Source organism: Charadrius vociferus, unplaced genomic scaffold, assembly GCF_000708025.1.
Source record: "Charadrius vociferus isolate BGI_N301 unplaced genomic scaffold, ASM70802v2 scaffold477, whole genome shotgun sequence".
Lineage (NCBI taxonomy): Eukaryota > Metazoa > Chordata > Aves > Charadriiformes > Charadriidae > Charadrius > Charadrius vociferus.
Window position 1 is genome coordinate 3,641,904 of NW_009649449.1, and position 15,373 is coordinate 3,657,276.

Below are 15,373 nucleotides of genomic sequence, written 5' to 3' on the forward strand. Positions count from 1 at the left end.
AAGAATAGATGCTTGAATTAACAGCATGAAACTTCACATAGTCAGACAACAATTCATACTGTCTCCTCCGATATTTTTATTAGTGTTGTGCGCTTCTCTTGACATGGGAAAGGTCATGAATCCAGTTGCAGAGCCAAGAGTCTTGGGTTTAATTCATGCCCCAGAACCACAGCAATTCATTTCTGTCTGATGGCATGGAAAATATGAGGATAGCTAACCACAAACACCCCAGTTATCTGCAGATGTAGAGCAGAACGTGAGAGGTGAGACATATCAGGCTGAAATTAGTTTGGATAATGTAAACAAAACCTTGGGTTTTTTTAAATATGTGTATGTACAGCTTTTCATCAATAGATATGTACTGTGGTGTCTTCAGTGCACTTCTTTTTCAGTACCTGAAGAAATGAATGCCTATTACTATGATTAGTAATGATTAGCACCAGTTAGGACCAATCTTATGCGCTCTTGTTCCCAGAATGCAAGATTTGAGTCTGCTGTTTACATGCTGAAGGTTCTTTTTGTTTTTTCAAAAAAGAATGCTAAATTGCACTTTCAAATTGCAAGTCCAAGGATTAGGACTTTGTTTAGAACTGATACAGATCAAAGCCACGTAACAGAAACTTTTTCTATTAAGAGAGTGTTTCTCAACATCTTTTTAGCTGCAGGCTTCTGGCTTTCTTGGAAATGTGGAGCTGAATGTTGGAACTGCAATTGCATGTTACTTAGCACAAGAAGGAGCAGATATTAATTATGCAAACCATCGGGGAAAGTCTCCTTTAGACCTTATTACAGATGGAAGAATTGTCCAGATCGTCAAAGACTTCTCACAGAAATTCAGGTAAACCATATCCTCTGGAAACCAACTACAGCATACTTCCTTGCAAAATTCAGAGTGCTCCCACAGCGCTGTGGTGTCACTGTGTTGCAGCTGTTGTTCCAGGAGAGACGAAGCATCTTTGAAACACTTTGGATGTCAGTATGAAAAGACCAAAAAAACACCCCTTTGCAGTACTGCTAGTGGGCCAGGGGTTTCTTGGCAGTACTGAAGACATTTGTTAGTAAATGACCGTCCTTGTCCCATCTGTTCAGTCATTAGTCATTCTTGCATCTTAGGTAGTAGGTCTAGCTAGCAGATGACCGGCTGGCAGGAAAAGTAACGGATGGATTGGATGCCGAGGGCTTTGGATTTGGGGTTCGTAACGCCAGGACAGAAATCTGAATCCAAGCCTGTATTATATAAGAGGCAAACACACAGACAACCACCCCAGGCACTTTTCAGGAACGTGCAAATATGGAGGATCCCTAGGGCTGCGCTTTTTAAATAGCTTCTAAAAGCTGACTTCTCCCACCAGATGGTTGTACTGTCAATACCTTGCTGTTTCCCTCCAAAAGAGCAGTTTCAGCTTGTGTAAATATTAGTCATTCTTGCTCTTTCCCTTTCTTTTTAGATAGATCCAGTCAGAATCCCGGTTACTGAGGGCTGAGTTGGTCCCACTAGGGCAATGAAGGTTCACAAGTTTATTCTCCCTTGAGCATCTGCTGCTCTGTCTCCATGTGGAGTGTTTGCCAGGGATCAATACAATGTTATCTGGTTGCTGAAGGAGGACCTGGAGGACGTGGCTCAAATTTTATTGAGTGTTTGTGGTTGCAGGGAACAGCAGGTTTCTTCAGACAGCTCAGCCATCACCTGCAGCCTTCGCCGCGTGCACACCACCCCCAACACAATGACCAACCTTAGTGTCTCGAGTGTGGCAGTCCCCACAGAGTGCCTGGTCTGCTCAGAGCTGGCCTTGCTCATCCATTTCTTCCCATGCCAGCACAGTATTGTGTGTGAAGGTAAGTCTGTTCTGGGTTTTTTTTTTTCCCTTTTTTAATAATTTTTCTTTCCTGTTCCACAATATAGCTTCCCTAGCTGGACTCTCATAAATCAAGCTCTGTTTAGACACAAAGCTATTGTGCTGTTTGTGTCCTGAAACAATCCCAGTGTGATTTCAGCACCACCATCTTAAATAAGCTGTCCAAAGCTGTCTATGGAAAGCACAGAGTGTTCCGACTATGTGCCGACTGGGACCCCAGGCAGCTTTGCTTGTGCTTATAGATGTCCTGGATAATTCAGAGGGAAAGCCAGAGGTTTGAGTTCTAGCTGGCAGTGCTTTATCCATCAAAAACCTCCTGAGAAGGATTTCCCTTTTCTCTGGCTTTTGTTACTGGTTTGCATTTCAGTTGTTTTAACGGCAGCCTGCTCGAATGTGTCAGCAAGTTTTTTATCTCACAAGGCACTCACAATCTGACCACAGGGAATTTGGTAAGGACTGTGTGCCAGAGCTCCATCCTTTTCCCTCAGAGCAAAGGGCTGTTTTGATCCACAGTGCAGTAGTTCCAGTAGCACAGAGCATTGAGGGCTTAAAGTTGTTGTATTTGCTACTGGTGTAGGAAAGACTAAACCAAGAGACTAGGATGTAGCTCAAAAAGAAGGCAGTGTCCTCATTTCCATGTCGAAAGAATCTCTTAATCGTCCAGGGAGGTCTCAGGTTGTTCAAAGCTGATGTTCTTGAGTCTGTTGTCTTCCTCTTGATTCTGGTATCAGTGGGCTTAACTGTAATCTCTTGTTGTATTGTTCGTGGTAGAATGCTCCAGGAGAATGAAGAAGTGCATCAAATGTCAAGTGACAATAACCAAAAAACTGAAACAAGGTATGTTTGCTGTTCCTAGTGTTAAGTGCTGTGGGAAGGGTCCTGCACAGTGTTAGTTTGAGCAGCATCAATGATTTTCAGTGAAGTAAACATAAGGAAGGGAGTTGATTTTTTTTTTTTTTCTTTTTTCCCCTTTGTTTGGTTTTTTTGGGGTGAGGGGGTGCCAGTTGCATTGACCACCTTTAGAGAGGAAAAGGTAGATTCTCTCAGGTGTCACAGGCCAAGCTCAAGCTGCTTGGACAGGATGGGACACTTTAGGAAGCTTGTCCTGTGCCTGGCTTATTTTGTGTATTGAAAGCAAGTATCAGGTTCTCCATGTGTCAGTCTAACGATTGTCACAGGCAGTGATTTTACAGTGAAGATTTGTGAGAAGGCAAAAATTACATCTTGTGAAAGCCTTGCTTCTCCCTTGGCTGAAATTACAGTGCCTCTGCAGGGCTGGCATTAGCCAGCTATCCAGGAATCATTGAGCTGGATTGTTTGGATAAAGCTCTTCAGCCCGGTTTTAAACAGATTGTTTTCTGTCCACATTACTCAGTGTCCAGAATGGGCAACGTTACACATGTCAGCCAGCTAGTACCAGGTTTGCACTTGCCTTAGAATTAATGCAGGTTGCCCACTGAAGCTTTTTCGATAGTGGTTATGAGAGTCGATGTCTTCCTAGCTGAGATCACTCTTAGGGCATGTGCACATGAAAATGAATTCCATGTCCTGCTACGTATGGCTTAGCATTGTGGACTCCTTTGTCAGAGTCAGACTATAGTCTTATGACTTGATCCCTGGACAAAAGCACAGGGGAACTGAGAATCTGTCACGTGGCACTGGACATACGCAGCTGCCAAAGACAGAAATCCTCTTTGGAACTCCATAATGCAAAAAATAGCAAGCTTACCTGGTGGTAGGCAGGAGCATTTGTCTTTGCTACAGACCTGCAACAAAATAATGATGAGAATTCCAAATGAGCCATTTGCATGCAGATTTCCACTGGAGGAGGAAAATCAAGGTCTCTTGAGAATATCAGCAGGACTTCCCTATCAGTGATGTCTTCAGTGTGTGCCTTTAGCAAGCTCCCCGTCCCCAAACTTGCTTCACCTTTATGGATTTGAAATCACTTCTTGCACCACATAAATGCAACTAATTCCAGAATATTGGGGAAAGGGACATCTATATTAGGTGTAAAGCTACCTAACCAAAGATGAGGAGCAGAAGATGAACAGTGGCTGTATTAAGCTGAAACCAGGAGGAGTCTCTTTACCTAAGCCGGTGGTTGTCCCCGATTTGGTGTTCTTTGAATTTCATAGAGTTGACCAAATGACTCTATTTGTGTAGCTTCATGTATGCAAAAGTCAATGGCAGTGACGTAAGTGTGCAGGAGGTCGAGAGGTACTGATATCACTGTAAGGATTCCCAGACTAGTATGGCAGATCATCACAACCAGCTTTGAATGTTTTTACTTGAAGGTAGCAGCAGCACATTCCACAACACCAAGGCAGGAAACGGCAAGCTCAGACAAAAACACACACGCAGAAACCAGCTGAGCAACTAAATGGAAGGACAGCAACACTGGCCAGTCTGTAAAAAGCATCATCTCAGGCTTTTTATGTGAGGAATCCCTGGATAAGGCTCAGTGAAGAGAGTTTAGTCTGAATGAATTGCTACTCATGAGGGGCAGAATCTAATTAAAGAGACTCTGTGAGGCAGAGCACGCTAGTGACTAACTCTCTTCCTGCTCTCCACCCCTGCAGACAGCACCGAGGTGGAGTGCAGCCCGAGCTCTGAATCCACAGATCAGAGGAAGCTCATGGAGGAGCTGCAGAACCGCTACCGGCAGATGGAAGAGCGCATCACCTGCCCCATTTGCATCGATGACCAAATCAAACTGGTCTTCCAGTGTGGACACGGCTCTTGCCCAGACTGCAGCACGGCCCTGACTGTCTGTCCCATCTGCCGGCAGGCTATCCGGGAGAGGATTCAGATCTTTGTCTAAGGATATGCTTGCTTCCCTTCCCATTCCCACCTCCCTCCTTTACTTCCTTTTTGTTTGCATTTTAGAGGAGAAGCGCTAGTCAGGCTGATACGTGTGGCTACCTGCAAAGCCATCCTGAAAGAGAGGGAAGCGAATAACTGCTGTGACTTGCGTGGAGGTGGAGGGAGTCCCCTCTACTTACAATGCCATAAGGGCAAGGAGCGGTGCTTGAGGGCGGGCAGCCCCCTCGCCCTGTGCTGCTGATTCATCAGAAAGCCCTGAAGTAAAGAACACTGACCTGTCCACTGAAGGCAAAGAGACTCTCAAACCAGAGGCGAATAGACTTCCACATGCAGATGTTTTCAGCGGCATCCAACTCCAGCGACTGCATCGTGTCTGTTGCCCTGCAGTGTCAGATTCGCAGCCTTGCACTGCTCTGAAAGGAGATGCTGTAGGAGGATATACCTTATACCTTGGCAGGCAGTGGCAAAGCGTACGCTTGCACTTCGCGTGAGGAGATATCAGAGATCGTTCATGGCGTCAGTTCTCCCAGATGCCTGTCAGTGGTAGGGAGGTAATGTCCTAAGACAGCACGCTCTTGGAACTAGTACTTACGGGCTCAACAAGAACTTGGACTGAGAGAGGCAAAGCTGGGTGTAATGAGATTCTAAAGACAGAGTGTGTGCCTTAGAGATAAAGTAGTGAACACTGATTGGAGGAAAATATGTTGTTACAACAAATATTTCTAACCTCTAAGTGACACTCTTCTTCCATATTATTTTTTTTTTTGGCACAACAGTGTGTTCAGAGACTCCTGAGCTTTCTATCCATAATGCCAAAGGCAGGTGTTAAATACTCCAATCGAAGTGTAAAGAAAATAAATAGTAGTAATTAAGACATGAGAAAAAGGGATTTCATTTTTGTTTCTTTGTTTTGCAGCAAAACTTAATAAAATAAAATATATATTTTCCTGAGCATTAAAATGAATGTACAAACAGTAGCTGAAATATGGATGCAGCTGTATTGTGTTTTCCAACTGTCTGACTGAAGAAATATTATCCACTGAGTCCATCCTGTAAAGTAACTGTTGGTGGAAGTGGCAACCTGTAGGGCTAGTGTGCCGTGTGTGTGTGTGTGTGTATACATACATTTTTGCGTGAGTGCTGTATATCTTTAATGACATAATTCTACACAAGCGTACTGTTTGTTACATATTGCAAGCAATATTTAAATCAAACAAAAATATTGTGTTCCTCTACTATATTTGTTTGTTAGCAAAGAGGTGGCAAATCTTTTACAGAAATTTTTAACTTAGTGGAAAATATGGTAGTTACAGGAATATTTATTACTTCTTCGTAATCCCTTGGTGTTGTGAGAAAGTCTTATGTCACAAACTCTGAGTCCTATAGATAATCTTTGTCGAAGTATTCACTTGAGGCTGTTAGAATTTCAGTGGATTTTTTTGAGCTATGAAAATGGATCGGATTTAACCCCTAAATTATTTGGTTGGGTTAGATTTAACACCCAAATAACCTAAGGTTGAATTTCAGAATCAGCTTTGGTAAAAATCAGGGGTGCAGATACTCTTCTACGTCTTTCCTAGAAGTTCATGTTAGTGTAAATTTCCTTTGGAATAAACCAGGCATTTCCCCAAAACGTTTACTGTATTGTGGTAGGGCAGCAATAGAAGAGTACTGTGCAAAGGCTGTTTGCAACAAGTACAAGACTGAACCATCTTTATAATGTAGGAGCTGCTTTAACCGCTATTTGGTGTGAGGGAATAATTTTCCAGGCTATATACTACCCCAACTCCGTGCTAAGCGTTTTTTTGAAATATAGTTCTTTCACAAGCCTCGACATCAAATGCAAAAGCCGTTTACTAAAGGTAAAACCAATCGATACTTTGTCACGTGTGTTAAATGTATATGTGTGCTGGCACTTGGGGAAGAGGGGTCAGAGGTGGCAAACTGTTCAATGTCTGTTGCATTATTCTCACCTCTTATGCCTAAGGTGTCAGTTTATTCAGGAAAAAACAACGGGGAGCATGTGCTTCATTTTTTTTTTTTTTAATAATTTCTTTGGATACTAAATGAAGAGAGGCTTCCAAGTGATTATTCTCCCTGAAGGAAAAAAATTGTAGGAGGACTGCAGCCTTCAACTTCCAAGCTGTGCAGCTGTTGCAGAAAATGAAGATTTTTTTATTTTCTTTTTTACCTCTGGCTAACGAAAAGAGATTTTAAAAAAAAGGAAAGAAGAGCTCTCCTCAATTTTATGTTTTAATTTTTTTAAACGCAAGTTCCATTTCATGGTCTCCTGATCTTGTTTTCGTATCTGGAATTCATTGTGTGGCCACGTTAGAGATGGAATTTTGCACAGCATAATATACCTGCTTAAGAACTACAGAAATAGTTTGTAAACATAGCTTTCGGTTTGAGAGTATATTCTTTCATTTCCCTGTTCCTGCTGTGATTGCTTTTGAGGAGCAAGAGTTGAGCTGTTAAGCACCATTTTGACCCTCTCATTTTCCTAGTAAGAAGAAGGGAATTGCACCACAACCGAGAAGACACACGATGGCCAGTGGAGCTGCAGCAAGAGATAACAGCAGGCAAGCAGATGCCCACGTGTGCAGGTATGTTTTTGGCAGGCTCTGCTCCCCATGACGGGCTCAGCTCCATGGGAGTCTGCGGCTTTGGAGAAGCGAAGAAGGTTCTGCTGTTTGAACTTTGCTGGTAAGCCTGCTTCGGTGGGGGGCCAGGGTCAGAGAGTGACCTGTGGCCGGTGGAGTGCCTCGCTGGGTGAAGCGGTCAGCTTTGCGTACTTGCTAGTTCATCTAGTTCATGTGTAATTGGGCCTGTGCTCTCAGCCAGCAATAGGTTTTCTCTGCTCCGATCCAGGCTCGAATCTGAAGTATGAGAAGAAAAAGATATCTGTAGCGAGCAGGAAAAGAGCCAAGAGTCTGGACTGAGATTAGGAGCTGTGTTTAATTTAGCTACAGATTGAGAGAAGGAGGGGGCAAAGTGGGGGAAGATGTTCCTCCCCTTTCCCCTTTTGCTACCAGTTGGTGTTCTTGCTGGTATAGGAACAGCAGGGGGTGGGGAGAGGCAAGGAGATGTCGGAGCAGTAGGCAAATGTTCCTTTAAAGACAAAAGACAAGTATTGTCATTAGTTAATTAGTGTGGATGGTGAATAACTTTGATGTTTATTACCAGTTGGTCTTCCCACAAGTGAGACTGACAGGTCTTCTGCGAACGAGCTGGGGAGCTCCTTGTTTTCACTGGGGCTCCTGCCATCTCCCGAAATGCAGCATTGTACCTTGCAGCCATGTACAGCAATGTTTTTGAACAGCAGAGATCTTGTGGAGTCCTTCTGGTGTAAAACTTTTACGTTTAAGACAGCAGCTCATCTCATACTCAGAACTGGGCTTTCTAAAGCCCTTCCTTTGGAAGTGTGGTCAAAACTCTGTGTTTTACAGGCAGCATGAGACTGGGGGAGTAGAGAGAGGGAGATCGCTTGTTGAAAGGCAGAGTTAGGAAAAGAATCCCTCTCTCCTTTGATTATATTCCCACTAGTCCGTGCTGCTCCCAGGATTTCAGGAGGATCGGTCCATCCACAAATGGATTACAGGTTATTAATGTAGCCCACCAAAGAGCAACAACGAAAATATCCCCACCCAGGGAAGCAATTCTTACTCCCTTATGGACACGCTTTATTATCCATGTATTGAGAAAAATTTCTCCCTCGTTTCATTCCTGAGATTCTACTCGCTACGTGGCCATGACTGGACTGCCGAGCTCCTGACTCGGGTCAGGACCACGTCTCTTTGGTAACACAAGGTCGAGCCAGTACAGGCACTTCTGTGAGCTGCAGCTCCAAATTGACAGTTAAGCAAAATATTCCATTTTCTTTGCCAGCTGGAGCAAACCCTTGTTTTCAGCTCATTTGCTATTCAGCAGACCATGGATTTTTCTAGGAACATCAGCAGATGCTGATCACGAGGAGCTGCATGATAGAAAGTGGGAGAACGCTTGGGGACTAAAGAACATTCTTATTTTCCCCGTCCCCGGGGAATGCTGCTCCCTGCTACAGCAGTTACAATCCTTTTTAGTCCATGACCCACTGAAAAAGTACAAGTTTTAACTGCCCTTCCCACAGCAACCATGCAAGAATGTTGGGTTGCTTTTTTTTTTCCCCCCAAGTTGTGAGATGAAGGGATAAATATGTAAGTGCTTTTTAAAATAAGAGCCCGTTGTTGTGGGCCCGTTGTTGAATGAGACAGGTGCTGTGGTGACGGATGATGCAGAGAAGGCGGAGTTGCTAAATGCCTTCTTTGCTTCTGTCTTCACTGTTCGGGCCAGTCCTTGTGAGACCCCGACTTTGCAGGTAACAGAGAAAGTCTGGGGGAAACAAGACTATCCCTTGGTTGACAAGGAGCACGTTAAAGATCAGTTAGATAAATTGGATATACATAAATCCATGGGGCCTGATGGGATGCACCCTCGTCCAGTGCTGAATAATATGTGCTTAATCCATGAATAAATAAGAGGTTTTGTGAGAGGTGAGATTTGTTTTGGATAGACAGCTGCTCTTCTAGCAGTAATGGTTGTTTTCTGTGTAGTACCTCTTAGCATGAGTATAGATGTGTTATTATAGATTGTTCTGGCGTCGTCTTGGGGACTTGAGTGAAGCTGCCTGGCCTGCTGCACCAGGGCAAACTTTCCTCTTAAATGTGGCAAATGTCCCAGAGGTAACCATTTAGAAATAGTGCTGAAGGTAGCATTTAATGTTAACAATGCTGAATATAAGGGGAGGAGGGAAACGCTGAGAACAATCCATAGAAGTGAGAAAGTATTTATTTTTGAGCTCCAGCTTGCCCTTGGGAACGCGGCCATATGGTGTGCATTATACGGCAGCCCCGCTTTAAACTAAACATTTGCGCAATTAAGATTGAAAAGAGCAAATCAAGGCTGAGGTGATTTTACAAGGAAAGGGTGCTGTGTTGTGCAAATGATCCAATCCTTTATGTTCTCCGTAGTCTCTGGTTGACCGTTGTAGGTTTTATGCAACATTCGTTCCCTTCTGACAGCTGCTTTTTCATATGGTATTTATTGCATGCAGCGATCTCAGGATGTGCATCCCTGACTGTTTGCTTAGAAAATCCCGGCTCCCTACAAATGATATCCAGGTCCCGGTCACTGCCGCTAGCAGCGTGGAGACAAAGCAGAGTCAGTTCTGTCCCCTGCCTTCCTTGCCTATTCCCCATCACACCATATGGATTCCCTCAGAGTGTAATGTGTTCCACTGCTTTTAGACACTGTGCAGGAACCAAAGCCAGGAATGTTTTTCTGTCCAAATATAGTCAGGATGACAGTTCCCGCCTGTAGTCCAAACCAAATATCCATACTTGAGAACCTGAGACCTCTAAAATTCATTAGAACTCCAAAGTCAGAGCAGCAGTTCTCTGCACTTGTATAAAAGCAGCTGTTTCAGGGGCTCGGGCTGCCGGATACAGCACGGAGAATATTTTCAGCTATTCGAAAAGACAGAGATAAAACTTTAGAGTTCTGACTGAATTCTTGCCCTTTGCACAGGGCAACACCGGCTCCCACAAGGGAGTCTGGGGAGTTCTCTGAAGCATCTGAAAGAGGCTTAAATTCTGATGAGTGTTGTAGATTTGAGGCTACTGATGGCTGCATTTGAGAGTCCTTTAAGCATAAGTATCTCTTGGGAAAGCCGTGATATTCTTAACCCAGCACAGGGAACATGAATGAAGCTTGGGGACTAAAGAACATTCTTATTTTCCCCGTCCCCGGGGAATGCTGCTCCCTGCTACAGCAGTTACAATCCTTTTTAGTCCATGACCCACTGAAAAAGTACAAGTTTTAACTGCCCTTCCCACAGCAACCATGCAAGAATGTTGGGTTGCTTTTTTTTTTCCCCCCAAGTTGTGAGATGAAGGGATAAATATGTAAGTGCTTTTTAAAATAAGAGCTATATGAGGATTTGCTAATTCTTTTCACATGGGCCACCAAGGAGCCAATACGTGGTAAATCACATTCAGCTGTGTGCACTCCCCTCCCCTGCCTGTGGCTTGGATTTGGACCGGTGCCCTGGAGATGAAACACTGATGCTTGTGCCTTGAGCCCTCAGACGCGATCAGATATTAGGTCCTTCTTTCCTTGTCTTCTCCACCTCTGTGTAGAACTCCCAGTTCATGACAGGGGAAGCTAATGGCAGCGGTTTGTTCCAGTGCTGAATAATATGTGCTTAATCCATGAATAAATAAGAGGTTTTGTGAGAGGTGAGATTTGTTTTGGATAGACAGCTGCTCTTCTAGCAGTAATGGTTGTTTTCTGTGTAGTACCTCTTAGCATGAGTATAGATGTGTTATTATAGATTGTTCTGGCGTCGTCTTGGGGACTTGAGTGAAGCTGCCTGGCCTGCTGCACCAGGGCAAACTTTCCTCTTAAATGTGGCAAATGTCCCAGAGGTAACCATTTAGAAATAGTGCTGAAGGTAGCATTTAATGTTAACAATGCTGAATATAAGGGGAGGAGGGAAACGCTGAGAACAATCCATAGAAGTGAGAAAGTATTTATTTTTGAGCTCCAGCTTGCCGTTGGGAACGCGGCCATATGGTGTGCATTATACGGCAGCCCCGCTTTAAACTAAACATTTGCGCAATTAAGATTGAAAAGAGCAAATCAAGGCTGAGGTGATTTTACAAGGAAAGGGTGCTGTGTTGTGCAAATGATCCAATCCTTTATGTTCTCCGTAGTCTCTGGTTGACCGTTGTAGGTTTTATGCAACATTCGTTCCCTTCTGACAGCTGCTTTTTCATATGGTATTTATTGCATGCAGCGATCTCAGGATGTGCATCCCTGACTGTTTGCTTAGAAAATCCCGGCTCCCTACAAATGATATCCAGGTCCCGGTCACTGCCGCTAGCAGCGTGGAGACAAAGCAGAGTCAGTTCTGTCCCCTGCCTTCCTTGCCTATTCCCCATCACACCATATGGATTCCCTCAGAGTGTAATGTGTTCCACTGCTTTTAGACACTGTGCAGGAACCAAAGCCAGGAATGTTTTTCTGTCCAAATATAGTCAGGATGACAGTTCCCGCCTGTAGTCCAAACCAAATATCCATACTTGAGAACCTGAGACCTCTAAAATTCATTAGAACTCCAAAGTCAGAGCAGCAGTTCTCTGCACTTGTATAAAAGCAGCTGTTTCAGGGGCTCGGGCTGCCGGATACAGCACGGAGAATATTTTCAGCTATTCGAAAAGACAGAGATAAAACTTTAGAGTTCTGACTGAATTCTTGCCCTTTGCACAGGGCAACACCGGCTCCCACAAGGGAGTCTGGGGAGTTCTCTGAAGCATCTGAAAGAGGCTTAAATTCTGACGAGTGTTGTAGATTTGAGGCCACTGATGGCTGCATTTGAGAGTCCTTTAAGCATAAGTATCTCTTGGGAAAGCCGTGATATTCTTAACCCAGCACAGGGAACATGAATGAAATGTCAACAGATGTGCACTCTGGTCCTAATAATCCTTAAAATATCTACAGAAGAGAGCTGTGCTTGAAATTTAACAACCACAGTGTTGATGAACTAAATATAAACCTGAAATTTTATTTTTTACCAGCAGCAGCACTGAGGATTCGGGCCAGAGCTTGTGCACCAAGGAATCCAGATGCACAGTGACTTTATCAGAAGCATCGTTAGTGTGCACAGCATTAAGTTCATGTGTCTCCCTTAGCTCCACAAGTTGCATCTGTAAGTTCTGAATACCTCAGCATAAGAGCTTTCCTCATCTGACTCTCATTGCCATAATAACTGAGGTTTGTCTTGGCCTTACTGAGCTGGTTTCTGAGCAAATATTTGGCTTAAATTGTCAAAGTTTTGAGAGCATTCTGCAGCCAGTGGTTTGGTAAAGTGGGACACACAGGCACTGAATTTCCCTGCGGATGGGCACCGTGCATTCCCAGCATATAGGGGGGAAGCGAACTACGTGCTTTCCAAAAAACTCTGCTCTCTCACTTCTGATCCATCAAGGTGTAATCTGCTTGCTACCTTGACAGGAACAGGATCCTGAATGTCACAGAGGTCATGAATCATCTCTGCAGCTACAGCTTCCCACTCACCCACCACACGCGGCGCAGGAAGATAAATGGCTGATATGTAGTGTGGTCTCTTTCCCCATTCAGAATACTTCAGTAACGCATGGAAAAAGCCTTGGCTGTGCTAACCTTTAGTAGCTGCATGAATAAGTATTTGGAAACAATGAGGTCCTCAAGGATGTGCTTTTACTAAAGCTCTAGATACTAACGTTTTTTTTTGGGGGGGGAGGTCTGAGCCAAGATGTATTTTGAAAAACCTCTTCCTTTCTTTACATTGGAGTTCCCTCAGGCTACGTGGTTGTGTGAGTTCTCAATCTGTGCCTTAAAACTCAGGTTCACGCAGTCCTCTTCAGAAACAGTAAGGCACTAACTGGGTGCTTCAGAGATTTCAGGTTCCTGCTCTGCCAGGTTCCATACTTGACCTCAGGCAAGTCTTTTAGCACTAATAGCACTGCCCTACCTTCAAGACCGATGCGAGATTAAATGCTCTGAGCAACTGTGAGATGCTCAGATGCTTTGGCAAGAGGAGAGTGCATATGTTACAGTGCATAAGTTAAAATCTTTTGCAAACACTGCTGACTCTTACTAACCATATGAAAGGTGGATGCACTTAATGCTGTTACACAGTTCCACGACTGAAACTCAATGTTCTTCCAGCACTGTGTTTGCTAGCCGTATTTTTCTTTCAAGCCAGTACTGCTTTACTGGAGAAGAGCTCTTGGCTCAAGTTTTTGAGCCCCATTCCAAGGAAGGTTTTTACTTCAAGACTCCCTTCTCAATTAGTCTTTCTGCAGATGTGCTCTCATCTGCAGACTGACAGAAACTTGTCCAGGGCACTCGAGCCATTGATAAGTTTAGGAGAGTGTTACCAGTTTCTCACCTCATCTTGTGGTCTACAGCTTAAAGCACAAATGGAGGTGCATTTGCACCACTCTTTGGAGCTCCAAACAAAGCACTTTTTCAGAGTGCTCCTGCACAAGGATGTTTCAGTGGTGCTGCTGGGGAAGAGGTGTCACTATCCCTGGAAAGGGATAACAGCCGAGATGAGCCAATATCTCAGGGTGCTGCAGCTGACCGCTTTGGTCCACAGGAGTCAGAGCTATCGACCCTTCCTTTCTGCTCTTTCTCTTCCTCCTAGTTCCACCTTTCCTTTGTAATTCTATCCATAACTTTACTTCCGTGTTACTCCTTATTCTATCCTTCTCCTGGTATCTGAACAACTGCTTCGCTTTGTCCATTCTCTGCAGAAAGCATGTTTTTTCTCCAGGGGGAGCTTGGTGAAAATTGAAGAAGAAAAATTTCATAAAATTGTACACAGACTCATTGGTGATATTTATTCTGACTAGTTTTGTGGCCAGCTTTAGTCTGAAAATGCATGAAAATTATAAAATGTCACAAGTTTGATTATGAACTAGGGGGAAAAAAAAAGAAACCTTTTTTCATTATTAAAAGTGCAAGAAGTTTCTGAAGCCTTTCAAATGCTTCGGATATTCCCTAGGAATGTTTTACACTGGCTGGCAACAGAACTACCCCCTCCCTGCCATTTGCTTGTGAAAGTAGGAGATTGCACAGTTCCTTTTCCTCTCTCTGGTCAGAACTGTTTAGCAGAGGACACCCCAAATCAGGAGTGGTGCGTATCCAGCGCTCAGTCACCAGGCAGAAAAGTGCAACTATTTCTCAAAACCTGAGATTTTCTGAGTAAGATTTTTAAAAAGTCCTGAACTGACTTCATGTCTGCAGCCTGGAGATGCCTTAAAGAACCGAACAGCTTAAGACAGACTGACCACTTCTCCATGCCGGTCTTTCGGATGTGCTCAAGCCGAGGTATCCAAAATCAGTGCGATTCTGAAAACACTTGTCTTTGTCAGCATGAGCACCCCTTACCGGGTAGCTCCCAAGCACACAAGAAATTTGCAGGTCACTTGCCAAGCTTCATGGGAGAGGGAGTTGATGTTTACTTTTATCTGTTTGTAAACTCCCTGACCAGAATTTCCTTAGCAGAGAAGCTCTGCCGGCGCTCTCACAGCATCTCATTTTTCATTCTGCTCCTGAAGACAGCCCCTGACAAATGACAGCTCTTCTAGCGTTAAGCATCCCTGATGAAACATTCCAGGGGCATGATGCTGGCTTCTGGATTTCTTTTTCTGCCCCCTCCCCCAATTTTTTCATTACATAAAGCTGACAACTGCAGATTTGTCCTCTGTTGATTATACAGTTAAAGAAAAGAGTTCATGTCCATCCCAGCTTGTTTCACTTTGCTGCTTTTCCTCCGCCAGCCCAACTTTCAGCTGCAGTAACATGATACCATTTGGCAGAGGCTGAGAGAATCTTTGGCACATTGGAAAGAGGCTTAATGTAAAGTCTGCTTTTTTTTTTTTTTTTTTTTTTTTTTAGGGCTTTTTGAAACTCTACCGATTCTGCACAACTGTGGCAGTAACTGCAGGGCTGCTCACAAATGCTCCAAATCTAACCGTGAGCAAAAGGATTACCAATGCACTCTGTGAAGAGAATGTCTTAGTATCTGTCGCATCTCCCTCTAAAAAGTATTAACAAACGACATGGATCAAGTAGAACAACTTTCTGCAAACAGAAGGAAGAGC

At 43.9% G+C, this 15,373-nt stretch overlaps 1 protein-coding gene across 2 annotated transcripts in view; it reads left to right on the top strand.

Annotated features, from left to right (window-relative positions):
- MIB2 (mindbomb E3 ubiquitin protein ligase 2) overlaps nt 1–5,039 on the top strand; it is a 31,277-nt gene extending 26,238 nt beyond the window's left edge. For both annotated transcript variants that reach the window (XM_009889601.1, XM_009889602.1), the window contains exons 15-18: nt 660–838; nt 1,652–1,836; nt 2,628–2,693; nt 4,439–5,039. In XM_009889601.1, coding sequence (XP_009887903.1) covers nt 660–838; nt 1,652–1,836; nt 2,628–2,693; nt 4,439–4,680 — 672 coding nt within the window. In that variant the 3' untranslated portion in view covers nt 4,681–5,039. The remainder of the gene's footprint in view (nt 1–659; nt 839–1,651; nt 1,837–2,627; nt 2,694–4,438) is intronic.
- The last annotated feature ends 10,334 nt before the right edge of the window (nt 5,040–15,373 follow it).